This window comes from Anopheles stephensi, chromosome 3 (assembly GCF_013141755.1).
Source record: "Anopheles stephensi strain Indian chromosome 3, UCI_ANSTEP_V1.0, whole genome shotgun sequence".
Classification (NCBI taxonomy): Eukaryota; Metazoa; Arthropoda; class Insecta; order Diptera; family Culicidae; genus Anopheles; species Anopheles stephensi.
Genome location: NC_050203.1, coordinates 36,048,106 through 36,075,998, shown reverse-complemented (window position 1 = coordinate 36,075,998; position 27,893 = coordinate 36,048,106). Strand labels below are relative to the sequence as shown.

The 27,893-nt window shown below is 43.2% G+C and overlaps 1 protein-coding gene across 3 annotated transcripts in view; it reads left to right on the top strand.

The window, feature by feature from the left end:
• LOC118509700 (protein rhomboid) overlaps nt 1-27,893 on the top strand; it is a 116,927-nt gene that overhangs the window by 52,870 nt on the left and 36,164 nt on the right. Inside the window, exons 1-4 of one of the 3 annotated variants that reach the window (XM_036050771.1) lie at nt 19,688-20,630; nt 22,125-22,721; nt 22,894-22,917; nt 23,014-23,187. In XM_036050771.1, coding sequence (XP_035906664.1) covers nt 22,494-22,721; nt 22,894-22,917; nt 23,014-23,187 — 426 coding nt within the window. In that variant the 5' untranslated portion in view covers nt 19,688-20,630; nt 22,125-22,493. Of the gene's footprint in view, nt 1-19,687; nt 20,631-22,124; nt 22,722-22,893; nt 22,918-23,013; nt 23,188-27,893 lie in introns of those variants that run through there. The other 2 variants (XM_036050772.1, XM_036050773.1) reach the window with 2 other exon arrangements.

The window sequence follows — 27,893 nt, the reverse complement described above, 5'->3', positions numbered from 1 at the left end:
TTTAATGTAGTTTTTTTTTGCACAAATTTGCATCACTTGGGTAGTAGTTTACTTTAAATATTTTCTTGAATTCTTAACCCCATACAAAAACATATTTTGCATAGCTATTTGTCGAAAGAAGTTAAAGAACAACACATCTGTCTGCCATTTCTGGCTTACTAGACTTCATGAACACGTAGTTGGATAGTCACTCCTCACTACGAGGGAACGGTCCGAATAGGATTTGAACCCTGGTCGGTCCTGCCGTGTGACCTGGCGTGGGACCGCCCTAACAACCCGTCTAGCTTATTAATCAGATTTTTCGGTTATGACTTCTCATCATAACTCCTAGAGCCCACCCAGCAATAGTGCAAAACAGTTGGGCAGCTTCATCGGTAAGCTTAAGCCAACGGCTTACCCTCTTGATCGGAAACAGAATATTAAAAACATACTTTTATTGCATCTACACGTTTACATCTTGCGTTTCGGTTTTAATGAGTGTCTTCTCCGTTCGCTTCTAAGAACTAATGAAATAATTGTTCCATAGCATGAAAACCGGGCCATATTCGTCGCACCATACATTGCAGTTTCAATAAACTTTATATACGTTTCCGGTCTAGTTGGTACCCCAGGGAACGGCAAACTTCAACGCGCTCTTGCCTGGCTGCATAAAAAAAGGCGATGAGAACATGGAACATTCCTCTAGCGACACGAAGCAGAACGTCCATGACCGTGAAATGGTGCTTTCAAGTGTAGAAGCCTTTTGGATGGTAATTGTACAAGGTTATGCAAAAATTGCGACTCATTTAAAATACATCCATAGTTGGAGCTATTAAGTCGCTGGGTGAAGAAATACATTTCGAGACACACATGCACAAGAATAAGTGGATTCAAACTGTCAAATTAAACTGACACGTACAAATTCGTCTGTAAATTCTAGCATTTATTTACAGTCCCAAGCAGGTGTTATGGCAGGAGAAGCGTAAAACATGACGTTTGTCCGAGAGAAATTGCAGTTGTTCAACAGCTTTCGCTTCCTCGAAACACTTGGCAGTGTCAGTACCGGTAACCTCAGAACACTGTCACCTGGAACCAATTGCCACGGATGATTAGGTCCTGCGAAGATCAACGCAAGCAATTATCGTAGCGTCCAGTATAGAGGGCTTTGTGTATTCTTTTGCTGACGAGTGCAACAAGATGCATCCCTTCCAGCGACCCGAAAGATGACCAGTTGTCCCAGGCGCTACCGGCCGATGAGCGGACTAACGGAACCATCTGTCAAAAAAGCGGAAGAACGCTTTGAACCTCTCGATCATGCTTGTGTGTGTGTGTGTGTGCGCTATTTTGCTTACTTTCGTCAGCCAATTATCTTGCAAAAGGACAGACCCAGGTCCAGGAAGGTTATTTTTACCGAGTGGGGCTCAGTACGAAGTGCAGATGGTGTGTAAGGACTTCTTGTTTGAAGTACTTATGTTTGGTAAACTAAAACAAAATGCTCAAGAAAAAATGGTTCATGATGTCACGATGATGATGAGGCTGAGGACTTGTGTAGCTGAAACTAGGCTGAATGTCTATCTATACTTTATTCTATACCTCAAAAAGCTATTTTAATTTTAAATCTAGTCTTATAATTTGCTAACTTGAAGAGTTACTTCATATAACTCATGCTCAAAACATCTGCGATCGTGCAGGATATTCGTCAAAGTGTAGTGATGACAGTGACCGTTTAAAAATAGATTAAACATCGAAATTAACCGTTTACAGCTTACGCTCGTGTGCTGATTACGCAACCCGGGCCAACCAAATTGCCTGTTAGCATTACAGAATGGAATCAGAATCTTACTTTCATTCACTTTCACTCATCAATTGAACGTGGGTGGGTGGAACTCCATTGCGAAATTATAAACCACTTGGCTGCTCCACCAGCACACGGGCGCTCGCTGTCCGGCCGTTGGAGGTGTTTATTTCAATTGACCATGGTTTACATTCCACCAGTCAGTACAAGTAAAGTGTTTACGTTCAATGCATCAGATATCAAGTACCACCAAGTCGATTTTTTGCTCTTTCCGAGAATTAACGCAAAAGGGAAAATATTTACACTTTGGGTGCAGGTTTGGCACCATTAGCATGATGAGTGCCAGAAATGTGATGCAATCATGTTGTAGGATGAGAGTCATTATGTGGATGGAGTTGTTAATTACTGAGCGATCCTTAATAGTCGATTGTGCAACGACCCTGAACTAGTGAAAGCTTTTAAAATTTTCGATTTTGAAACGATAAAGTAAGGTGAGGTGATCTTTATTCAATGATGATAAGCTAAATAATGATTTGGTAATCTCATTATCTACCGATTCTCAGAGTTTTTGCTTATTTTTCCAGCTTCAATGTGTTTGATTTATTTTGGTGATTTATCTATATATTCTTAAGGTAAAATCTAGTCTCTTCTTTATTGGTTCTATGCAATCTCTCATGGCCAGCGAGGTCTTTGAGGACTTTGTCTATCATACTTCTCAGACTTAATAGTTAGTTGCAGGATCTGCGTATAAAAAGGCGGTCAAGATGAGATTCGATATCCAGTTCTAACGCTCAAACGTCCAGTTTTAGTTGCACTACCCAAAAAACCGAGTTCAAACGTACAACCGTTCAAATGTGGAAGTGAGAGAGATCAAAATCTTTAGATGCTAGGATATTGGGTATAGACTATTAACTGATAGACTGTTTAATCAACCATGCGGTATCAATATCTCTAGAAAGCCGGAAAATGGTGTCAGAAATGAGTAAAAAAGATTGTTAGGCCCAAAAAAAAGAAAAAGAAGAAGCGTTTAATTCATTTTGGTGATTTATCCATAGATTCTCAAGGTAAAAAGCTAGCCTCTTCATCATCGGTTGTATAAAACCACTCTTGACCTGCGAGGACTTTGAAGACTTGGCCTTAGACCTACGATAGTAGGTGCGTACAACAACCCGGTCAAGACAAGATTCGATATCCTGTTTTATCTATGAAGATTGCAGCTTCGATCCTGAGACTGCCCTAGACATCCTAACTTAACCTTAAAGTCTTTTTCATCTTCGAATGTGAGAGAGATTCAGATCTTTAGATGAAAGGATTCAGGATATCAGATTGGTCTATCAAGATTTAACCCATTGACATTGAATATTCAATTGGTTCTCAATTAATCGGAAATAACGTCTATAACAACGTTAGGTAATCTGCTAAGCTCATGCCACTTCCCATTGGTTGATAGTCAACGGCAGAGCCAACAACGAAGTGCGACTCACTAGAATTTGAATACATTCGATTGTTTCACCAGCACCTGCCATCGGCCCGGTAATCGATCATTTCACAACCTTCCTTTCCAATTTTAAGCTCATTTCATGGTACGAAGAAGCCAGCAATTAACAATGGATTGCGACCGGCCCGAACGCCATTGAACCGTACCTGGATGATGGAAGTGGAAGGAACCGTGGCACAAATGCTTTAGGCCGATCGATCTATGCTTCGATGACAAAAGGGCATGACGGATACGGTTCACTGGCGCTGGATTTGACGCATCGGATTGTCCTGCGGTGCCCGTAACGTGTTTGTGGTCATCGTGTGGATATTCGTGAGGCGTAACGGTGACAATTTTCCGGAACAGATGTCCTCCAGTTGAATAACCTCGTGCCTACGTAGTTCAGCACCGGGGGGCGTTCCATTCTAGTAAGCTCTAGAATAAGTTGCACACAAGAACGTGCAAAATGTGCTGACAAATTTTATTGCGTTTAATTGGATAGTGTTGCGGACTGTCACACAAACACACTGTCACTTTATTTATTTTATTTGAAGGATTTGCAGGAAGGACAATCTGCACTAGGGTTGAAATGAGTCTTTGTCCTCAATGACTTCACCGCAGGAGGTGAGGATCTAGATGTGCGAATGTCAGCGGATACGTGTCTTTGTATTAATTTTGAGCAAATAGAGTGTGTTATATAGAGATCCATAATTGGGAATCTTGAACATCCTTGTCAAAAGTGTAAAAATATCTACAACAAGTTCTGAGAAATAAGTTCTTGGTCGAAGGTGCATTGTTCAAGGGAATTCGTGCCTACTATGAACTCCAAAAGACTCCTGAGATCCATAAAGCTCTTACAACGCGCAAAATGCGCCATATATCACACCGGCACACTGACACGGCCAGTAGTCCTCTAGGGGCACGAGTCCTGGACTATGTTGGTCCTGGACATCAATGCACTCGCCATTTTCGAGCGGCGAGTGTGCGAGTGATCTTTGGCGGTGTGTGCGAGCAGGACGTGTGGAGAAGGAGAATGTACCACGAGCTAGCTGAACTTTTTGGCGATGCAGGCATCCTGACGGTTGCCAACGCCGAAAGGATAAGCTGGTTGGAGCACGTCATGAGGACGCCGGACGCATACCCTATCAAGAAGGACTTCGCCAGCTACTCGTTCGGTACGAGGCGAAAAGGAGCACAGCGAGCTTGTTAGCTGGATCAAGTGTAGTCAGACCTGTGACAGATCGGATGCAGCCGGGGGTGGAGGAGTGTAACCATGGACCGAGTTTCCTGGAAACGGGTTTGACACCAGGGGATGTCTTTTAGACAGAAGCAGAAGAAGTTCTTGGTGAGAGTCTACCCCAAAATAGAGCTAATTTTGTCTATGAAACCAAGTTGCATCTTACGTTTTTTATCAAGAATCATATTATTCTCAAGTTAAAATATTTGAACTACGGCCCGGATTCTCTACCTACACCGCTGAGGTTCATTCGAATATCGAAAACGACTTCAAGGACTCTTTGTTGATCATTGTATCGGTGGGGATAATTATTCAAAGCCGAAAGGCAAGAACTATTTAAATCTTCGGGTGGTCGGGACTGAGCAGCAAAAGAACTTCTAATAGATCATAAAATGTTATCATCATCGACGATCTCAATCTCGAACTGTGGATGCATTTTCGCCCACGTCGAACGGACGATAATCGATGATCATTAACGTGTCTGCGGTATGGTCCCTTTTAGCTCTAACCAAATTTCTTTAACCTCCTACCGACGGGCCCCCGGTAATGGGTGTCCAGTCCTTAAATCATCAAACAATCGACGACCCGGGCCGGGCGGTTTTGTGCAAAACGCGGCACAATCTTTCGCTTCTCGGTAAAGTGTTTCGAAACGGCACATGACTTATGACTTTTCGCCGGACGCCGGCCGAGTGTCACTGCCCACACTCTTGCTGCAGTTTGCTGAAAAGGCGCTTCCCTTTTCTGTCTCGATCGTCCTCGTTAGGTGGGTCCTCCAGTCCGTGGCTAATTAGGTAATTAGTGGGCCCGGACGGAGGAAAACTCCAAATGTCGGTGCGCTGTGGGCGAGTGTGGATTAAAGAGAGCGAAATACAAACTTGATTTTGTGTGTGTGTGTTGCTGAAACGCCTCCGAGGGTTGCCCAAGAAGGAACCAACGATGATCCTTTCGGTCGTTTAGGACCCCTTGTTGAGAAAAAGGCAATTTTCGAAATGATGCCGTCCTTCTTTACGTGCCGAAAGAGGTTCCATTTGTTCCGCTGCCGCCACAAATCAAACAAACAAGCCGTAAATCTCGCGCAAACGTGTGTGTTTTTCTTGTGGAGTCATTAATGTGCTGAACAGTTTTAATCCTGCAAGAGGAGCTATTAGTTTCGTTGGCAGAATCATCATCATGCAACAGGTTTTGTTGTTTTATTGAGAAATTTTATGGCGAAATGATTTCAATTTACTGACGGCACGCGTTCTGAATCGGGAAGGCAGACTCGGAAATGCACAAGAGTTTTAGTTGCTCGGGCTCATTCCTTCAATATCCTTCAGGTTTTCTAAAGCTTCAAAACGTATGTCCTACGAAGTCTGCTACCCCATTTTCGGCGAGTCTTAAACGACATCAAACCTAGACAAAGCCGTTTAGCGAGACCCAATATTCCCAAGAGACTTAATGCAAGCGTTCAGAACACTGATTTAACTCTAGCCCACCCAATAACTATCCCGCCACGCCATGTCTTGTCCCAACGGCTACTAAAAGAATCGGCAACTGTTTGAACATCTGTGGCCCACCTTGAATCTAAATCGATTATCGATGAAAGAAGTCCATTTGCTGTTGTGGTTGTACCCGAAAAACAGAGCGTGGCGTATTTTTTCTCATCAACTTCAACTCAATGGGAACTTTAACGATGATTCGGAAATGCTTAGCATGATTCATACCTTTTCCTATAGTTGCTCCTCCATCCATAGATGAAGACAGTGTTTCTCGGGAATGTCACACTCGCCTGTTTGATGAACCCCAGCAGCATAGAAAAACACTCATTCTCACGCCCATTGATTTAGAAATGGGCCGCTACAGCAGGATCGTAGCGGCACACAGCAAAGCAAGAGTCTAACCTTAATTGGAATTTTGGGATCGGACACAACTAATCAGTAATTGGCGCGAAAAAATGGTCCATTCCTGTAGGTCGGTCGAACATCGGTCAGCATTTTGGGTGGTCGCTGTGTCGAATTGATTCCCCACCCCGCCAAGCTGCGGTAACATTCTCCACTAACGCTGCAAGAATTAATAATCGAATGGAAACACTAAGGCAAGAGATAGAGAGCGAGATGCAAAGACGACTGCACAGGCCGGGAAGAAAGCATCAGCAACAGTTTTTTGGAGTGATTTCATCGCCTGATTATCTCTCAATAAATGTTTCACTCTCCTCCTACAGGCGTTGTTGAACGTTTCCCTTACCAAGTGTAACCGATCCGTTGATGTTCCTTTTATAATGGTGCCTCGGGAAGAAAACGTTTCCCCTTTTGCTGCTTGGCGCTGTACACCCGAAAATCTTTGATCGTCCGAGAGGTGGTCAGGTTATGATTTAATTCTAACCTGACCGCACCGGTAGCGTTATTAATGATCGTTCGAAGCTTCAAACACCAGAAACAGATTTCTGATTATATTTCATCCTTCCACTGGCCGGCACCGTAACCTGTGCGCTGTATTAAACACAACAAGATACGTCCGTCAAAGAGACGCTCCCACGACGAATTGTGTCGACGAGTCCGAATTTAGTTGCTGGATCTTTCGTGTGTGGATCTGAAACGGTGTGGAGATGTTGGTTAATTTGGAGGCAGTCGAATGTACGGAGATGCGTTACTGTAGGCATTCCCGATAATTCGTCCGTTGATTGATTGACTCGAACTTGGTAACTGCTGGTTCTGGCCTTTATTCTACTACTCTGTTAGTCCTTAAGCTTTTATTCAAATAGTTGAATTTCTATTTTTTCTCCAGCAGACTGTAAAGTAGCATACGAAGCCTATCAAATTAGACACCGGCAGCGACAAAAGAATAGCCGACCAACTGATGCTGTCCAATTCGAACAACCCAACAAAACAAAACGAAAAGGGACTAAACACACAAGAGGCCACCCGTAGAATTGTCCGAAACATTGACAGCAGGTGTTGGCTGCACATCACCCAAGGGTGAAGTGATGAGTGTAGTCATTTAGCTAGAAATCGAATGCACATTGCACATCCTTCGAACCTAAAAACCGGGGAACTTAGAAACTGTATGATTAGGCGATTTTCTCTTCACTCATCGCCGACACCACCCTGAAGCTAGGGCTAGGCTAGGGTCATTATCACCCATCATCGGTCATTATCACCCTAATGTTTTGGTCATTTGCCGTTTGTTTTACCGATAATTAGAGGGCGAGCTGACCGTACATGCTACAGGTTCATGATTTTACAAACGATGACTTTGAATCGAGGCAATAGAATTAGCGTCGTTTTCGGCATGGTGAGCATTCATCGACTGTGATCCTGGCTTCAGCCTACAAAATTTGATGTGACTGGAAAACAAACTTTCTTCTTTGCAATACTGATTGCTGGGTATCGAAAGGCCCAACGACTAGCTAATAGGACATGTCTAGAATTAGAAGGCAGGACTAGAAGATTGTGAAAACGCTCTTTCCACTTCAATTTCACAATCATATCAACTTTCAGAACTTTCAGGAGGCGGCCCGGCGGTAGAAGCGACAAGCGCGTCGGTCTTCATACCTAAGGTCCGGGGTTCAAATCGCATCCCGACCGTTCCCCCGTAGTGAGGACTAACTATCCAACTGTGTGGTATCATGTAGTCTAGTAAGCCGGAAATGGGACACATGACCTAAGAGGTCGTTAGGACAAAGAAGAAGAAGAAGATCAACTTTCACACTGATGTGGGATATTCTGTACTCAACGCCAGAAAATCATAGTCCTTAAGAGGTTAACGAGTTCTTTAAACGGAGTAAGAAAATCTGTAAGGGTTAACACTTTATCGTCTATCCTTCTCTAAAGATATCACCAAACCCTTCTTATAATCTGGATGAAAAGTGTCCTTCAACAGGTACTATTGAGAGTATGTCCAAGAACAGATTTCTAAGAGACTCTGAAGATCATTTACCAATCTTTCGACTCAATCAGAGACAGGGAACACCCTAATATTCGTTTGCCCAATCGAAACAATGCAGCACAATTTACAGAACTTTGACAGTTTTATTGCTCTGTTTAGACTAACAGCAAGGATAACAAAGTATGATCGGCTACAGTTGCCGATCGAAACTGAGTTTAAACCGTAGCGACTAATGTTCAGATAACAAAAGGCAATGCTTAAATTTTAATTTCACGCTCAACTTTGTTGGACCCCGAACTGACGTGTCATCCAGCTCCATCGAACTTCAAAATACTGTGCCGAATTCGCTCGCCGCCAGAGTACTCACCAACACTCACCCACTTGCTTTCCGAAACGAATGAAGGGTTTCCCATCCCAGCATCCCAGCCCATCGAAAGCCAACGATGCAAAATTGCACCAACACCAAAGCGCCGGCTAAATAATCGCTCAATCTCGTTCGCTGTGGGGTCCTCGGCAGGGACCCTCCGGCGTGTCGCATTCTCAAGGCTATTCTTTACTCTGGTGCGAGATCTCGTTTGCTGCTGTGGCTGTCGCGCCGCGTTTTGAGTGGAGTCTCTCGTTCTCCTGTTTTCTTCTTTAAATCACTCCTGAAAACTATGTGAGATCATTAGTTTATTATAATCAGATTTATATTAACTCGCTTTATCCACGGCAGCAAGGAGCAGCTTTTGTTTTCTTAGTTTGTTTTGTTTGGCTTGCTTTTTTGTGTCCCCTCGTATTCACGGCGCTGCCTTCAATCGCTGTTTTGCGTTAACTTGCGGTTAACGGTGCGCCGAACGTACCAGACCACCAGGAACCTTTTTGCATTTATTTGCGCCGGGAACCGTTCGATCGGTTCGATGCTAAACCCATGCGAAACAAAACCTCTCAATTTAATTTAATTGTGGGAACTTCTGGACCAACCTTGATTGTGTTGCTGTGCTCGTGTGTGTGTGTGTTTCCCGTGCCCCGGTGCAAGTAGTTCTTAGGTCACCACCGTGTGTTTGCTCTCGGGGGTTTTTTGACTATGCTTAAGATTTACTCGCTTTGTGTGTTTTGTTCTGCTCCTTCCGTAATGATTTTCTGTATGAAAAGGCAATGGAAAGTGTGGAAGGGTTGCAATGTCTTCATCGGATTGCCACGGTTCCCGTAAGTCTTATTGTCAGGACACCAGAACTAATGCAAGCCAGACAAAACGTCTTTGTCGATACGATCTCTTGTGGATCTTGTTTTAACTTGTTAAGGGGAGATCAAACGAGAAATTCTATAAATTCAAAAATTAAATCAACAAAAAGTTTTTTTTCTGTTCGATAATGTAAAAGCGTTGATCCTTTTTGTACACCCTTTTACATGAAATGGTGAACTAAGCTGGATGACATTGGAAGGGCTTCAGATGACAGGGGAATCTATTACCTTTTATTGTGAAGTTACCAGATGATATTGTAATTGTAGCCGATGATATTGTACACGGCCTGTCAGCGCTCGGGTAAGTACGTTAATGCTAAAGTTATAAACGAGGGATGTGAGATTGTCACAAGGTCTTGTTCTTAGGAAAGTGAAAAACAAGTATCGCTTACTGAATTATACAAAAACTGATTCCTGGCGTAAAATTATATTTCGTATATCACCCATTTTCTGTAAGGCGTTTACAGCTCAATCTCACAGCCCGCGTAACCTGTAGGAGCGCTGTCCACGACCTGTCAATGTCTACTTCTTTATTGGCTTAGGTCTTGCCTGTAATTTCTGCGTTACCTGGCTTATGATACCGCTTAGCTAGTCAATCCACAAAATCGGGGAACGGCTCTGATTAGATTTGAACCCCGGTCCTTTGAACTGGGCTGTGTGTATCCTGTGTGAAAACTGGCGCCGCTGTCGCATCTAAAATCGGGCCGCCTCTGTACAAAATCATAGTTAACAATTACAATATCATATGCTAACTTCATCTTCCAATGTCATCTAGCTTCGTTTGCCATTTCATGCAATGAGTTTACAACAGGGATCGATGCATGTACATCTTGAATAAAGAAACCCTGTAATAAAAAAAAAAATAAATCGTATCTTGTAGAAAACAGAAGAAGAGCAAAGAGTCAAAAGTTAAATTAAAAAAAGTCGTCTACTCTTTCACTGATGTACAGCTTCGTGGTGTCACTTACACACCTTGAAAGCGTGATCGTATGCTGTCCAAGGCTCAATGGTTCCGGCATCATAAATAATCCAGTAACACTCTTGCTTTCTAATTCTAACAAGAACAAACAATCAAATGCTTCAAAAAAATGCTCTAAAACTATCCTACTTTTTATGCTTATTTCAGTTAGAGGCTGCATGTCTCGGTGGGCACGTGCAAGCTGTTGCTGGTACAGTTTTTTTCTCCTTCCGGATCCTCGCCGGTGTTGCATTTAAAACGATCGTTTAGGTTGTAAAGTCATGAAAAAAAACTAAACTTCAAAAGTGTTGAAAAAAACTTCAAAGTGTTTACTTTCTAAAGAGCATGTTGTTTTGATTGTTACGGCACTTCGAGGGCATTGTTTTGATGTTGAGATGCTTTCGATTTCGTTCTAGTTGTACAACTTTTTTTTTTGTTGGTGTCCCTTTATCTTCCCTCACATAATCTTGTCATCGTTTATTTATGGTCCATTAAGTCATCTCGTTCCGGTGTTTTGAGGGTTCAAGAATGTTGAGGCCACATGTGAGCAATTGGTGTACTTCCGACTACAACAAAAAATGCCCTAGCTTCTTGTGCAAGTTTTTTTGTTAGAAATGAAAGGAAAAGTTAAACACGAATAGGTTTTTTTTTTGTAACAAAAAAAAGTTTTTACTTTCGATATTTTGACACCTGCTTTAATCAGGTCCAAAGCACCCAAATGACAGCGGCTTATATATCCGTTATAAATTCATGAATTCCAGTTTTTTGTTTCACATAAATATTTTTCATTTTTTGTAATTAAAATTGTATACATAATTTTTTAAGAACCAACATCTACATAAACCGACACAGGGCATCTAAAACTCGTAAATGATTGTTTGACCTTTTAATAGCTTAGTATAATGTATCGGGCGGGGTTTCAATTCATTTGTACCGCTTCTTATTTGCTACGATTAATGCACTAATCCTATTAATGCAGCCATACGCGCGTATCTCATTACACTAGAATCCTAGAGGTTCATCGAGGTCTCATCAAATTACTACCAATTAATTACGCAATCCGTAACGTGTTGAGTGATCCTTTTGCTGCATGCTCTGTTTCGGCGGTGGTAGTTCATGCTATCCTCATCGTTCTGTGTCCTTCTTTACTGCCGTACCGAGCTCACACTTCCTTCCTTTGCGTGTGCGTCGTTTGCCTCGCCAGTTTTTATACGATTGTATTCCTCGAACACAATGCCACACGTAGGTTGGCATGGCTCATGTTACAAAATTCGACTGTTGGATCGGAGGCACAGGAAGGTATACGGCTCGCGCCAGCAGGGCCTACCTTCTGTATCGCACCTGCTAAGCATTTCATGGGCTTTTCTATTTCAACAGATGTAAAGCATTACTGTTGGATGCACTATGGTCCGGATGCAGGAGGACAGAATTTAGAGGGAAAAAAGTTCAGATTCCCAAAAAGTTGTTTTTACTTGTTTCCATACTCGTCATTGTGAGTAAACAAAACAATTGCTCTATTTATTTTCAATAATTCAAAATCTTTGGGAACATTGAAAATTTAATTGAAGATATTGTGTTTCCGGTCGTTTATTTGAAATGAGTGTTTTGCACATCGTATTAGTCTTTGATAGCTTATCAGGATGTAAGCCACGGAAAAATTTCAAAACTATTGGAAATTTTTGTGAGAGTCTGTAAAACTTTAAAACTTCAAAATCGTGTTGGAAAATCTATTAAATTTTTGAAACATCTTCAAATCAAAGGATGATTTTTTTTGTATCAGGTTCATATCAATTCAATGGTGACGTCTGTTTTAACTGTACAGTATGGAACAATTATTTGGAATTTTGGGCAGCGAAATAACAAAACAACTCAATTTTATAACAAAAATTACATGTTAAATTCTCTGTTTTTACCGTATACATTTAAGATCAAACATATGTACATGAAAATAAGAATCAAGACAATAACATACATGCATGTTTGCGCCGGATTAAAAGGAAAATGAGTTGGCGGAGAAAAAGTGGAAGTGAGACGAGGTGTCCGGGACCCACGGCAACGAATAAATCACTACAATTGCAATTTTTTATGTGATGCTTTGACACTTCAAAATAGATTTTAACTTAAGAATTCAAAGAACATATGGCCAAAGTTGTGCATGAAATAGTGCAAGAAGGCCAGGAAGCCCCCAGGATGCTGAAGTATTATGCCGAAACGTAATATATCTCGACAAATAAAGAAGATAAATTTCTTCAGTTCTTAACTTACTCAATACTTAGCGAATATATTTATTAGACTGTTATGACTTATATAACTTCAGTAAACCAACATCATTAAATATGTTGATGTTATCGTGAGACAAACCGTATTTTCCACGTTAGATTGGGCTACTGAACATAATCATATTTCCTTAGGTTTTTTCATTGTTTTTCTTATTAGAAATCATTATCTAGACCCGCGTTGTAATTCAGATCTAGAAATACGGATTTCTCTACCATTGTCTTAATAACCGCAAAGTATGCTTCCGGGAGAAATACCTAAAAAAATATTCTTCCTAATGCCATCCGCCTGTTTTATTCCACACCAACCCATAGTGCAAATTGACAAGAATGTGATCTCTGCTCCGATCCTAAAGCTATATCAACAATGAACAAATTTTCCAATAGCAGCATATGGAACGTGCTCGGACCATGAACAGGAAGAGCACGGTTCGAACCGAATAGGCCATTGTCATCACCTGCGCTTCCGAACCTTGTACGGAGCACAAACTGCAGCAGTATGCCAAAAAATCAACAACACCCAGACAAACGGTTCGCTATGTGCGGTTCCGCCGTCCGCACATGGGGCGGTAATCCAACTCCGATATCCGGAGACCGATCGGCATCGGTTGGCCAGCCCCCTAGGAGCTTCCTATTAAAGGTGTCCTTCCCTTGCATCGGGAAACATGATCCTGTGGACAATGCACGAAAGCGTGCAGGAGGGCGAGAGGGCGTGCGTGCGTCTTTCTTCCGTAAGGATATGAATTTCCTTTTTTGCGCACACGAAACCTGGTGCCGATCAAGCCCTCCGCGTTGCTGTAGGTCGAAACTAATAATAAAGCATGAAAAACGGCCGCCCTCAGCTCGGAAAGGGTGCCGGTGCATTAATGGACGATCCCGGGAAGCACCTTGTACGTGACATGTGCGTCGTTTGTGGTCTTTTCGGGGTGCACATTTGCTCCCCGTTCCTTTTTTTCCATTGTTGGAACGGATAGAACGGTGGGGTGACAAAATTTGTTGGAAGGGTGCATGCATTAGAGAGACGTACGGGACTGCGTAGGAGCGTCATGGAATGACATTTTATTTTTTGATATTGTTTTTTTCGTCTGTATCTTGTGCAATTTGTGGCGAACGTTTTGTCTGCAGGTCCGGAATATAGTTTTTTTATATGTGTTTCACTCTGTAAGAAAAACGATACAAAGCCATACCTTCCAGTGAGTTTGCAGTTTTCTGTTTCAATAATCCGTAATCCTTTGGTTTAGCGTAAAGCCGGTAACGTTGATACCGATAGCAATAACGCTGATAAGCCGAAGCCTGAAGAGTGTTTGGAGGTGTTCGGTTTTTAAGAAATTTCATACTTTACACAAGAAAATTTAAATTCTTGCGAAGTTCAACAAAGCTTCTTATTTGCCAAATAATTTGAGCTGCAATGAATTACAAGCAGTACAGCACGATTGCAATTATCCAAAGTTTTCACACACAGTTTGATTATCTCTGCGTCGTCATACAGAAATCACTACGCGTGTCACATCGCATGACAATTCTTTTTCCTGCGACCAACAACCAAAAAAATGTATTACGAAAGTACTTTTCTCTAATCCTTCACGTTTTGAGTTCTTATTTGGACGCCTTCGTGCAAGGGGTAAAAGTCACGCAAAACCAACTATTCCAGACCACAGCCAAACACGCAACCCTATGGTTTTTCTTCTCCAATAGCTCCTTCATAGCTTCAGCGTACAGTAAGTGAATGTAAATCATCACATCTTGTTTTTATAACACTTTTAGCCACCCAAAAACTTACCACCCTTATAGTGCTTTTACCCCAATGAACCCTAATGTTTTCCCCCACTAATGAAATCCCAGCACTGGTAGGAGAAACCCAGTATTGAAGATATTACATACACGATAGCAAACCTAGAAGGGATTTTCGTTGGAGTTTTCGGGATACTTGTAATCGGAAAAAGGAAAGGAAAGTGAGTCGCGTGGTCACGTTACACGCGTGCATGTTGTTGCCGTTTGTTGTCCTTTAACCCCCCAGGGCTGGACGGTCCTTAGACTTCGCCGCAAGACTAAGGCTTTTATCGACTGCATAATTACCTTCGACAGGAATACCTGGAAAGTAAATTAACGAAGTCGTCGGGTCAAGAAACTCAACACCACAGTTATCATGCGATAAAGAATTGAAGTTAAAGAATTGGTTGAGGAGATTTATTGGGCGAATGTCACAAAAGGTGGCTTTAAGTCAAAATCGTCAACTCTTCTAGCAATAGCTGAAGATGTTTTTTTTTACAACATTGAGCTGGTTAACTGCCCACACCAAGTGAAATTTCAATAGTTTAAGCAGTCGTGATCTACACGAAAAGATTTAAATATGAGTGACGATATTCCTTGATGAGAAGCATTTCTTTTACGGCAATGCGTGATAGCTTGAAACAATAGCTCAACGCTATTGTTAGTGCCGATCCGGTACATCATAATCTTAATGTCATGCAGTAGCCAGCAGACATGATTTGCATACCCTATAAGTCACGATTGGAATTTTTTAGTGAAGCGGACATTACCGGAACTATCGGCCGGAGTGGTCACATCGTTAGATGCCATCGATCGCATGAATCATCAAAGTTGATTTTATTTTTTTGTTTTAATTATATTCGCCGGTTAGTAATCCAACCTGGCAATTGTTTGATCACGCCGCAAACTTTCAAACGATCACGATCATACAGCCAACATTCCGGGTTTGTACATGGTAAGGAGAGCTTTTCCCAAAACAAGCATACTTCAACGAAAAAAAAAGAGCACAAAATATGAATACAATCGAATAGCAAAAGTGACCGAAGAGGATAAGTTTTACACACACACACACACACCTGGCGTGCAGGATCGCATAAGCGCGCACCATATGCGTTTTTTTTTTCGTTTTCTTCAACTATACATTTTTCATTTCCTGTTCCTCTTTAACGATGCCGCCCAAAAGTTTGGTGCCGGCTGGTAACAGGAAGTCAGCAAGGAGAATATGGTTCGGCGCTTCTGACTCGTGCAAGGGCGGGAGGACGCAGTCGGATCGGAGTGTTGGGCCCAAGAAAAAACACAGCTGGCAAGTGATGTAAGCGGAGATGTGGTGCATCGTGCGCGAAGGCACGCGCTAAGCGAAACACCCAATGACGATCAGGTTGCGCCGTCGTAACGCTTCTGCTTGTTTTCAATTTTGGTGTAGCGCTGCTCTTCTGCCTCGATCCGTTTGACTACCGGGAAGCGTCTAAAAGTTGTTGTGCGTAGATCAAGGATAATACAGGTAGGAAGCATCTTGTTTTTTAATAATAAAACTCTGATAATTTTAAATTGCTTTACGAAACATATCCTTCAGGACACTTTGAGAATCTTGCGGGCCCTCATCTCTGTCCTTACGTCTGTATGAATTATTCAACTTAATAAACATTAAACTTGAAAAGCGTTTGTGTGATATGCATATTGGAATAGCGGACAGCCGTGAGGTGTTATTGATCCAACAGAAGACCAAAAGTCTTGAGTAGGTTGTATATCTTGATAAAACATCGGCTACCAATGTGAGAAGGAACACCAGCAAAAAGGATATCCGAGCACAAAGAACAAGAGCTGAAGCTGAAGAAACCCAAAACCCAAAACACACCTCCCAGCGTTATTGATATAAAAGATGTATCACTCCGCATCCATCACATGTTGGAGGGGTTGCAATGGTGAGTGAGCCGATCTATCACGCCAGATCTTGTATCCTTCCGGAGGTAGCTTTCTCCTTTACCTCCGTTTCGCTAATCTCTTCCATCGGTTGCCAACGAAACAAACAAAGGTAAAGCTTATCCCAAATTCATACCTTTTCCACATCCAGCTCCAGGAGAGCAAGATCAGGTCTAAAGAGATAGGCGGCGTAAAACGATGCCCGAGTACAACTTCCATCCGCAACCATCTGTTGTTGCGAAGACGCGTGCTGCGTGCCTTCACTTTCGAGCCATTCCTAATCATACCCCACACAAAACCTTCGATCGTGACTGGAACGACTGCCGGGAGGATCGGAGTGAGGATCTCGATAGCGTACCATATTGCCTAGAGCACTTGATAAATGAACGATACCGTGATGCATCGTCGTTTGAGCGGTAGCAAAAGCCACCACTTCTGTGGTAGCGCATTTAACGCAGTTGCAACCTTGCAGCCAATTTTGTGAATGCGCTATGTGGTAAGAGCCCCTACCAGGATCACTGTTGCTGCAGCAAGCTGCTAACCATTTGGGACTCTAACTATGGGATTTGTAACGTCATTAATCAAAGTATCCCTATTTATCTCGCTCGTTATTATTAGATTGGTGAAACAATGATCATCAAAGGATGATGAATAACTTCTTCTGCTATGGCTGTGCAGCAACCTGGAGAGGTCCAGGTCTGCTAGTTCTGCGTACGGAGGGAAGGTCTTGAGTGGATTTGATATCAGTTCCTGCGAGTCAGTCCGCTATCAGCTATACCACCGAGCTGTCTAACCGACAAGTGACATTTGTCAAAAAATCTTCAGGAAGTAAATCTTTAGAGTTTGAAAGATTCGGACTGGTGGCGATTTGTATCGTTTCCGGCCAAATATTGCTTCTTTACGAAACTTTGTTATCCAAGGCTTTGACTACATTGTTTAGCAAGTCCACGTGCTCATCTGAGATCACCCTCAAGATCCTTTGAGGATTCTTCTTGGCACGACCTGTTAGGTCATGCCTGCCATATTTTGCTTACTAGACTCATTGATACCGCATAGTTGGATAGTCAGTTCTCACTATAGGGATAGGGTTTGAACGCCGGGCCTGAAGACCGGCGCCGTTGTCGCCTCCACCACCGGGCCGCCTAGATGGCCTACTAGGCTTCTTAATATCACGACAACGACAACAGGTCCGGTCCGGATGAGATTCGAACCTTTCCGTGTCTGGCGATGTCGCTTCTATCATCGGGCTGGCCTTCAGAGAATACATATCCGAAAATCTTCAAAATTTTCGAAAAAATTAGGGGTAAGTGCTGAACAGTCTCTAGTTCATACCAATTACTTTCATTTTAAATTATTTTAGAATCACTTCTTGCTTGTTCTTATGTGTTTTTACAAAAGTCCATGGTAGTACAGTTGATCAGTTGTCACATGCAATCATATTTGTTTTTCTTTTTTTATTGGTCTGTTCCTCAATATTAGCTGTCAAAACACTAAAAATATTGTAATATTCAATAGCATCGAATGAATCTTCACACATTCCACTGATAGGTGATTGTCACTTTGAACATTTTATTGTGGATGTCCTGATCGTAGAATCTTTTTTTCTCTCACCTTAAATCTCAACCTCTAAACCATCTTCCAAGTGAGTCGCAGACACCGTGAGAAATTCCTGCTCGCCTGAAATAAAATATGCAAATCACACGGTGGTGGGCCTTCAACACACTGTCCTGCAACAATCGGCCAAGAATCCTTCGGTGTTCTGCTCCTGCAAAGATCAAAATCGTCACGTACCTACCTGTCCGGCGTTGGCGTGGGAGATCTGTTAGGATTTTCCCAATCGTAAAACATTTCTTTTTCTTTTTTTGTTGGTTGATTTTAGCCCTCACATCATTACCGAACGGTACGGATTTTACGAGGGTTTCACGCCAGAAGTTTTACGACAAGCGAGAAAACTTTTCAACAGTTCCCACGGTTTAAAAATGGCTTTCGAGCGATCGTCATTCGGGACATTCCCAACGTTGGAGCGTTTCTCTCGCTTTCCTTTGGGTAAACAAGCCACATTTAGCCAGTGGGGTTCCGACGGTACAGTGTCCTTCTTCCTGTACCGGCAAGCCTTCGAGAGGAAAGCAAATCCAAAACAAATGTGCACACACAAACGGCAAATCCTTTTCCCCTTGCACGAAGATCCAATTTGACCGGACATAAATTAATTGTCTTATCCCCCAGGATTAGTTACGGGTGAGGACTCGGAGTCGGTGCTCAGTCGGTCGGAAGGGAATTTGCATTAGCTGCACCAAACTGCTGCAGTTGTGGCTATTGCCAAACTGTCAACCGTGCAATGATGATGATCCTCCCCAGAGTGCAGCTCGCTTTTATGTTGTGGCATGCGGTCGTACGTCGTTAATGTATTAATCACGAACAATTTGAGCAAAAACACACACACATAAAGGAAACATTTGTGTGTGTGAAACATTTTCAAACAAATCACCAAACTGTGCCAGACAGCCAAACCAAACCGTTGAAGCATTTCTTCGCTCTGATCAGCCCCTGCTAAACGGTACCGCTGTCGGCAAATAGAGAACAAATAAATAAAAATAAATTGAGACAACACCATTCACGACTCACGGCGGGGCCCGGTGGTGGTGGTGGTGCCTTGCTTAAGAAAAGGAAAAAAGGGACATTCGGAACGGTATCCTGGAGAAACCCGGAAATTCGGTCGGCCCTGGGTTGGCATTATGGTTTGTGGTCCGCACAAGCCGACAAGCCGACATTTGCACAAATACTGCTTAAGGGAATTAACACAAAGGGCGCAGCGCGAAGGGACGAAACCCGAATCGGCAAAAGTACTGTGACTGCGCCTACCCACAAATTTGCTAACCAGCAAACCGAAACTAATGCCGCCATGTTGTGCGGAAAGGACACGGTGGACACGGCCAGTTGGCAAATAAATCAACAGTGGTGTTAAATGGTGGGAAATTTTTAATTTAAATTAAGATAAATTTATATTTGAGGCTCTTTTGAATTTGAAATCCAATCTATTGAAATATTTCATTTGAAATGTTTCAATCGCCCATGTTTTGCGGACAGGTATGGTGCTCGTTTCAGTCCCGTTCGAGGACATGCGCAGTCCGTACAGTTTCGCGTCCTGTCATTTCGACTATCAAAATGTGTTCCTACCCACTGCAGAGTCCTCTCGCCCTTCGCGGGATGCCGTTTTTGTAAGTGACCAGTGGCGGACAAAACGACAACAAATGGCGTAAACAACGTTGGTCGGTCGCAAGTTAACAGTAGTAATCCTCAAAAGTTAGGCTCCATATAGTGCGTAGAGATGTGTGGTCGTGCGTGCGGTGTGTGTTTGGTGTGATTCTGTTTCCGGTTTAGTGTGACATTATTTAAAGTGAGCCCATTTCTAGGACACCTCCGTGTCATAAAGCCTATGAAGTTGTGCTATCAGTGAGTGTATGTGTATTCAGTCAAAACAAATGTGCGAGTTGTTTACATCGGCCTGAAGAAGAATGTGCTACAAAAATTGTGATTTTGTATAAGCTAAATAAGTGCTCAAGAGTTCCAAATATTAGTTCGAAAAAATCCGTGTGCCACCATTTACTATATCTAGTGCGTTGTTCCTAGTTCTTGCGACACGGTAGCACTTTTTAGGGGTGAATTTTATGTGTGTGTGTGTGTGTGTGATGGTATAGGTGTAGGCGCGCTTCCTTCTGAATGCCGTAGGGTGGGTCGGTTCACGGTTTATACTATTGTGATACAGCCGTACAGTACTGCCTAATGCGCGTGTCGCGTCGTGGTGTGCGTGCAGTGAGTCATGCCGACACAGAACGTGCGGAATTTGTGATGGTCTAGCTATCGGGGGAATAAATATGTAATGCAATTTAATCAACGGCAAACGTAGAATACGACGGCTACCTCAGGGGTGTTGTTCACTGCCACAACCGCCGGCGAGCGTTGGATTTGTTGGGAGAAGAGTTGAGCAAGTGTCCTGTATTTTGGGAGTGAATTACGGTGTACCCGTATTTTGACTAGTGGAATTGACATTCATCAAAAGGATCGTACAAAATAATCTTCATCAAATAACACTGCCAGTATTTTATCGACGCGAGTTAATGTTGTGTAAGGTAAGGACTTCATTCATTAAAAAAAATTACAATATCCACTACTGAGACTTTAGTCAACAATGATCAAATTCGACTGAAACTACATTATCCTTATTTCCTCATCAAATATCAGCGTTAAAATTGATCCCGGGAAAAGAAAACCCCGCAATAGGCCTAATCCTCCACTAAAGTACCATCGTGATAGGCCACTGCATGCAGCATGAAGTTCATGATAACGGGGTATAAAATATGCAAAGTGAGCAACATATTTATTACTCTGCATGCTATCGTACCAGCCATTTGAAGCGCTCATTTATTCATGGCCAGTCAAACCAGCAGCGCTATCGGAACGTTCAAATTTGCCAAAGCCACGACGATACTTTAAGGTCCTGCGTTTGGGGTTTTTCTTTTTGTTGAGGGAGTAGCCCGGGTCGAAGGTTGTAATTTATTCATTGCAGTGTTGACTGCAACAGAATGCAGCTTACCGCAGTGTATCTGCAAACGCTGGACCGATTATATGTGAAAGGCTCTATTAGTGGGCTTGGGGCTTAGCGTGTATTGATGTTCTATTCATGATTGGTTGATTGATGACCACGGACATGATTATAATGGCGAGGTGTTAAATTGGAACGGGGCACCTAATATGGGAAGTGCAGAGTAATTCGAATGAAGCATTGCGTTGGAGTATATTTGACACGTTTTACTATAGACTTGAGACACAACGTCGTCTCAACTAAACATTACCAACAACAATATTCGGCTGGACCGGATATTGAATCTCGTCCGGCTCGCCTATCTGTGTGAAGGACTAGCTATACAGTAACGGATAAATTTAAAGCCAAGGAAGTCAGAAATTGCAGGGGAAGTCCTCTCGAGGTAGTGTCAAACAAGAAATAAAAAGTATTGTTCACACGGCGCCGCAATCGCCGCAGTCACCGGATTGCCTCAAGAAGTAAATTTAACATTTTATAAAATAGAATCTCAGACTTTCCCTTCTCTCGAACTAACATATACGTCATAGATATCCTTCGACTATAAAAAAGACGTCTTTAAATTGCATGAAAACTTAACTGTGCATAAGGATGTGGGTGATTTCATGTTTTCGGCTGCCTTCAGGACATTCCTTTGATAGTTCTGTGATATGAAAATTGAAGCATCAGGAAATAAAGTTTTGTACGGGTTTGAAGTCTTCGTAAAGCTGGTCTATGACTTCTCTTCAGAGACTTCTATTATTCTTCTTCTTCTGCTTCCTTGGCACTACAACCTCGAGAGGTCTCAGCCTGCCATTTCTGGCTTTCTGTGACTTAGTTTTACCCGTAGTAAAGTAGTCAGCCCTACGTACGGGGAAGCGGTCTGGATGGGATTTGAACCCCGGTCCTGCTGTGTCAAGACCGGCGCCGTTATAGCCTCGTGCACTGGACCACCCCACTATTACTACTTGAACTATAACAATATGTCAATTACCAGAACGTGATATCTTCCTTAATGACACTTTCTTCCTTAAAACTCTTCCAGATCGCAAGAAGCCATATTCACCTCACGAAGCCTATGGCTTCAAAGCCTTTCACCGCGAGAAAACTTTGAGATAACTTCATTATTTAACGGATGGCCGCTTGGTGGATGCGTTTCTGGATGGCTTACAGGAGCATTTATATAAAAACGGACGGTGGAAGTCGTAGATGACAACAGGAGTGATAACGACCGAGAGAGCTAGAATTGTTTGAGGCAAAACGATCCTGAGACATCTCTATGAACAGGCCTCACACAGAAAAGATACACTCTATTCCCAAGCATTCCTCCGAAAAACCTACTGCTGGGGTGAGTCACTCAGCTCATCTGTAGAGATCGGTACGTCGTCCAGCCCATGCAAACCATCCGCACGTCATGTGGTCCGGTTATGAAAGGGGTAGTGGCAAGCTTGATGCTGCCAGCAACAGTCAACAAGAAACTTTGGCCGATATCGAGCACATTTCCACGATTGGCGGCTCGCTCGGCAGCATCGGGACCAGCATCTCGCAGTCCGGCGACGGAGAACCAGTTTATGAAACGGACCACACAGACCTCAACTCGGAGTATGACGAAGTCGAGCTGCGCCGGGAACTTATGAAGGATGTAAGTACACACACTCGAACGCGCGTCTTGATGCCCTTGGAGATGAACGCCGTTATCCTTGAGCAGTGGAAATGGCGTTGGTGTTCTTCGGCCAAACTGAAACCCGCTCAACATGTTTCTTCCCAATTGTTAATTTGCGATTCGATCTTCAATTTCTTGTGTCTTTCCACAGAAATGGCGTCAATTATTCGATGCGGTAAGCATGACCCACCACCACCACCACCAAATCGGTCGATCCCCAATGGCGCGCGTGCTCTTTCAACTGCACATTGCATTCTTCTCTCTTCTGCAGTTCGATCCCGAAGGATTTGGCGAAATTCCGGTGGACGATTTTGTCGCTGCCCTCAAATCACCAGAATTTCTCGCCAACGTACCGCCTAACAAACGTGACATACTGTTCGATCGTGCGCTGAAAGCGAAGACCTCCAAGGTGGAGGCGATCTCTTTCCAGGATTTTGTGAACGTGGTAAGTGAAGAATGTGACAGATTTTGAATTTGTTTTTTTCATTTAGCATTGCAATAATATAGACTTTACTAAAAGAATCTTCCTTCGTGTTCGAGTAACTCTATTGTGCCTCATTCGCCTCACCAAACTTTCCAAGCGACTTAGATCCTCGGCTCGTAGCGCCATCAATAACCCATTAATGGAGTGTCGCTATGCTTCTCTTTCTACAGCTGATTTGTTTGTTCTAAGGCTGAAACAAGCACAGTCAGCGACCTCCTCTTGGGTAACCAAATAGCTACACACCGATAAAATCCATTCAACATCCATACGCCCCAAAACCCTAAGACAAGGGTGACCATGGCTGAACATTATTACGCGTTCGCGTTCAATATGTCACTCTCGTTTACAAGCCACGTTGCCTTTGCCTAAGGTTTGGATGGACACGTTGCGTTCGGTATCATTAGATAGTTTATCTAGAAAATTACAACACCGCCATCAGCATTATCATTATTACCTTCCACATTTGACGTTTACCGCCATTGGAGCCAGCGGATCGTTTCAGTAAAACATGACAGAAAAAGCAGCGGCCCACCTCTCGGGAATCAATATCATTAGGCTGTTTTTTCGGAAAACTTTAGAAACACTGAGCCGCCGCATTTGGAATAAAGACACCACGCGAGAGGTAATCTTCTTGCTGGCCTGGTCGGGCTGGACGGCCAGGCGGAAGGTTAGACATGAATTAGACATATCATCAGCCTGTGACCTGCGAGTGACATTCGGCTTTTTCTTCATGAGTCTGTTTGTTTTTCAGTGATTACCACCAGACCCTTTCACACAACCTGGGCGGTAGGTGTGATCAGGATGTGTGATTTTGTTGTTGTATAGGATGCGTTGAGGATGTGTCTTAAGCAAGAGGGGGAAGAAATGGTCCACACTCTGACGTCTCTTGCCATTTCGGGCCGATGCGACAATGAGATGTTATTCGAAGGACCACCGCTGATTACTGTTCCCTGGAAGGAATCCGGAAATGCTGCCGGTGTCTTTAATCATACAGCAACATGAACTACTGCACCGTTAGTTATTGAACAGAATTTCTACGAAATCCTAGCTTCAATTGATGATATTCTTGTCGACGGGACGCATTTCAGGGTGGTTTGTTTGGTCAATTTCAGTTATTTGTTAAGTAAACATTAAAGAAACAAGACAGCAAACGAGGAGAAGCAAATAGGAGCAGAGACTACCCAAGAAAATTACGACAGCGGTTAGAATAAACGTGACCCAGGATCCTAGACCTAACGCCGTGATAGCTCAGGTAGTGAAAGGACACCCACGCTAACCTCCTACGTGTTGTGCACAAATGCAATCGAATGGACGGAAAATTGAGATAATAAATCGGAGCCCGAACCGGTCACCGGTACCGCCCGAAATGACCCCGATTCTGTCAAGCACCGGTCGGTATGAATGATCACCGATAAACGGGCTCGACTCCCTGACGAACGAGAAGGTAAGGACGATGCGATCCAGAGTCGGCAGGGTTCAAAGCTAGTTAGGTACTGTAGTTTACAGAAGGTTGACAGATTGTAGGCAATTTTTAATTGGACTTTGGGCCTTTCTTCTTTTGGCTAACCTTCTACGTGCGTGAGAGAGCAGAAGTCACGCTGAAAAAAGAAAAATCTGCCTCCGTTGCTCGTTGTACGTCTTTCTACGACAACAGTCGTCACGGTGACGCAACGCGCTGGACTCGACAACTGTCAAACTTCACACCAAATTGGAGCAACTAGCTAATGAAATAGGATCCTTGACGGACAAAGGCTACAACAAAAAAAATCTTTGGATTACGCACACACACACGTAAGGTGAGCAAGAATTTAGAGTCAGCTGCTCTTTGCTAGAGTCAAGCAAAACGGTTACATTGTAGCACGGAGATAAGGCAAAACCCAAAGAGCATCAAGAGCACGTAGTTAGAGGAAAGATATATTGATTTTCTTCTACAGCTTTCGACGAGCGAGGATCTCGAGCAAGCTGTTAATGAAGTGATCAACTGTGAACACTTTCTACTTTCACGACCCTTAACGTTAACGATCCTATCTCTTGAATGTTATTACGCTGAACGAATCGTTCTCGTATAGAGTTTAACGCAAGCATATGCAACAGAAATCCATGTCTAGAATATAGAACTCGCATTCCTGTCATAACCGTTACTATCCTCAAATCGTATCCAAAAATATAGCTCTCAAGATGATCCCGTCGTTCGAGAGTTGGCAAGGATCAGCCCATATTGTTGGAAACCGTACTACCCTACTACCTTGCTAAACATTTAGAGCTACCGGTAACAGCAGCTTTCTCGCGGAAACCCTACGCACATGCTTGCCTGCTGTTGCCGTACAGCAATCTTGCAGCCAACCTTCGGCTTGTCAGCGCCGATTCGTTTGTCAAAAATCATGCACACCGAATGCTACCTTTTTTAATTGTTCCCGTGCTACCGATCTTAAACCTGACGATCGTTTCCTTAGGTCGCGGATGTACCTTTCTGCGCTGCGTTCGCTGTGCAACAGTTGCCTCGATGGAAAAGCTATTTAGACTGCAAAGGCAGCAGCATGGACCCTGCTGGGTCCATTGTGTGGCAAGCGATCGTTCGAGGGTCTGTCTGTCAGGTCACCTTTACTGTGGTACCCAAAATCCGCGGACCAGCTTATATACCATATGGTCGGTAGCAAGCGTGTCGGTCGTGTGCCAAAAAATCATCTCGAACATGTGGCAGCTATAGATTTTGTCTCGAATGGAGAATTTTTTTTTCTGTGACCGTCGATCTTGGTCTGTTCTCCTTTGACGTGGCTACTCTCGTTTTTCAAATAAATTGCCAAAACCACGTGATAATTAATGCCTTCCATTTGTAGAAGCTCCATTGTGTTTTTCCTGAACCCTGAACCCTGAAAATCTTGAATTTTTATAGTAACTAATTGAAATTCTAAATTTCAACGTTTGAAGGCTATCATTAGTAGAGAGTAAAGCTTTGCCGATCGTTATCTACCACACAGCTTCCTTAAACCTCTCCATTATCTCAGCATTCCACATTTTGAACTGAAGAAAACGAACCAGCTTTAAGTGAGGCAAAATAGAATGAATAATTATACGGATGCAAAACATTCAAGCAAGAGTGATTGAACCGTGAAAAGCACCCGCCACCAACCCGATGTGCAATATGAACTGGTTCTCCTTGCCGTGTCTTCTGCACAAACAACCCGGAACGTGAGCCGGGACATAATTCCATGCACGCCGGTGCGGTGCATCAGAGACGCCTGCCGGTCGGGCCGTCATAAGTCGATGTAATGTGCCTGGTGGCCGATGTGTTTCAACCGGCCAACTGCTTTGCTGATCCTGCCCTGTGTAACCTGATCGTCTGATGTCGCACGTGTCTGCGGAACAGTTGGGCTCACCACGGTCCCGGCAGTCCGTGTCAGAGGACTCTTTTCGGGCTTCAGGATATATCGCACGTATTTAATGTTGCATCCTAGCCGTAGACGCATTTCACTGCACTGCCAGCATTGGTAGAAGTGGTGGTGGTGGTCGCCCGAAAGTGCAGTTAATGCTTCCGTTTTTACTTGAACGAACAGTTTTTAACACATTTGCTGTGTCCGCCTGCGTGGAAGAAGGATGCTCGGGACAGGATGGAAAAAGGGAAAATATTACATCCAGCTGCACAGCAACGCACAGTTTTGTTTCGACACGATGCATACTTTGCAAATGAATTTGAGTCGTTTTTGGATGCATTAGTAAAGGAAAGTGGTGTTTCGGGGTTGCCTCTCAAGTGGTGATTGTACACTTAAGCGAAGTGTGATTGACGCAATGGATTGCTACAAATTAAGACACAGTTGCATCGATATTTCCAAACCTTTAAATAGGAGAAAACCTCTTTGTACTAGCTTTTTCCTTAATTTATGCCTTAAAATAAGAATCGAGTAGTAAATATGATAGTCTGTAACACCACTAAAAACCATCGCAAGACTTGCTTAGAATCTTCTAAGGGTCCGTTATTTCCTTTTTTTGGGGGGTGGGGGGGGGGTGGTGGGGAAACAAACATTTCCAAAGTTTAACACTCACAAATTAGCCCGATGGCATACGAGCCAACCACCTTTCCCAAGACAAGCTACCCGGCCGGCATTGTCTGTGGCTATCTGTTGTTCGATCATCGGCAAAAGATATCAAAGGATCCCAGGGGAAGCAGCGTCCCTAAGAAGGCGCTACAAATGGACAGGTTTCGAATAGCCTTACAAGACAGTGGCATCAAACCAAAGCTTCAGGTTTCATCCAGCTTGTTGCGAACGTCAAGCTGGACGGAATCTGAAACCTTCTCCCGGGGAATCATCCAATCTTAATCTAGGTCAAATGGTTTGCCGAGTGTTGCCTTACCTGGTGTTTGATGCTTCCAGATGGTGATGTAAAGCTTGCTTATACCCTTTTTTGGAGTTTTTCTTGTTTCAAAAAGTTGTTTTATTTTAAATTTCAGGACTTAGAACTAATACTATCAAGTCACTTGGAGCGATAATTCGGTAGAAGGCAGACATGACCTAGAAAGCTGATGCAACAATGAAATCAAAACATAATGATTGGAGAACCTTGACCTAGAATTGGTGAAATCAGAGCACATCGATTTGTCATCTCTCAAACATATTCTAGGCAAAAAATGATGAACTTCCGTCTCATTTTACGCGCTAGTAGTAGTTTTT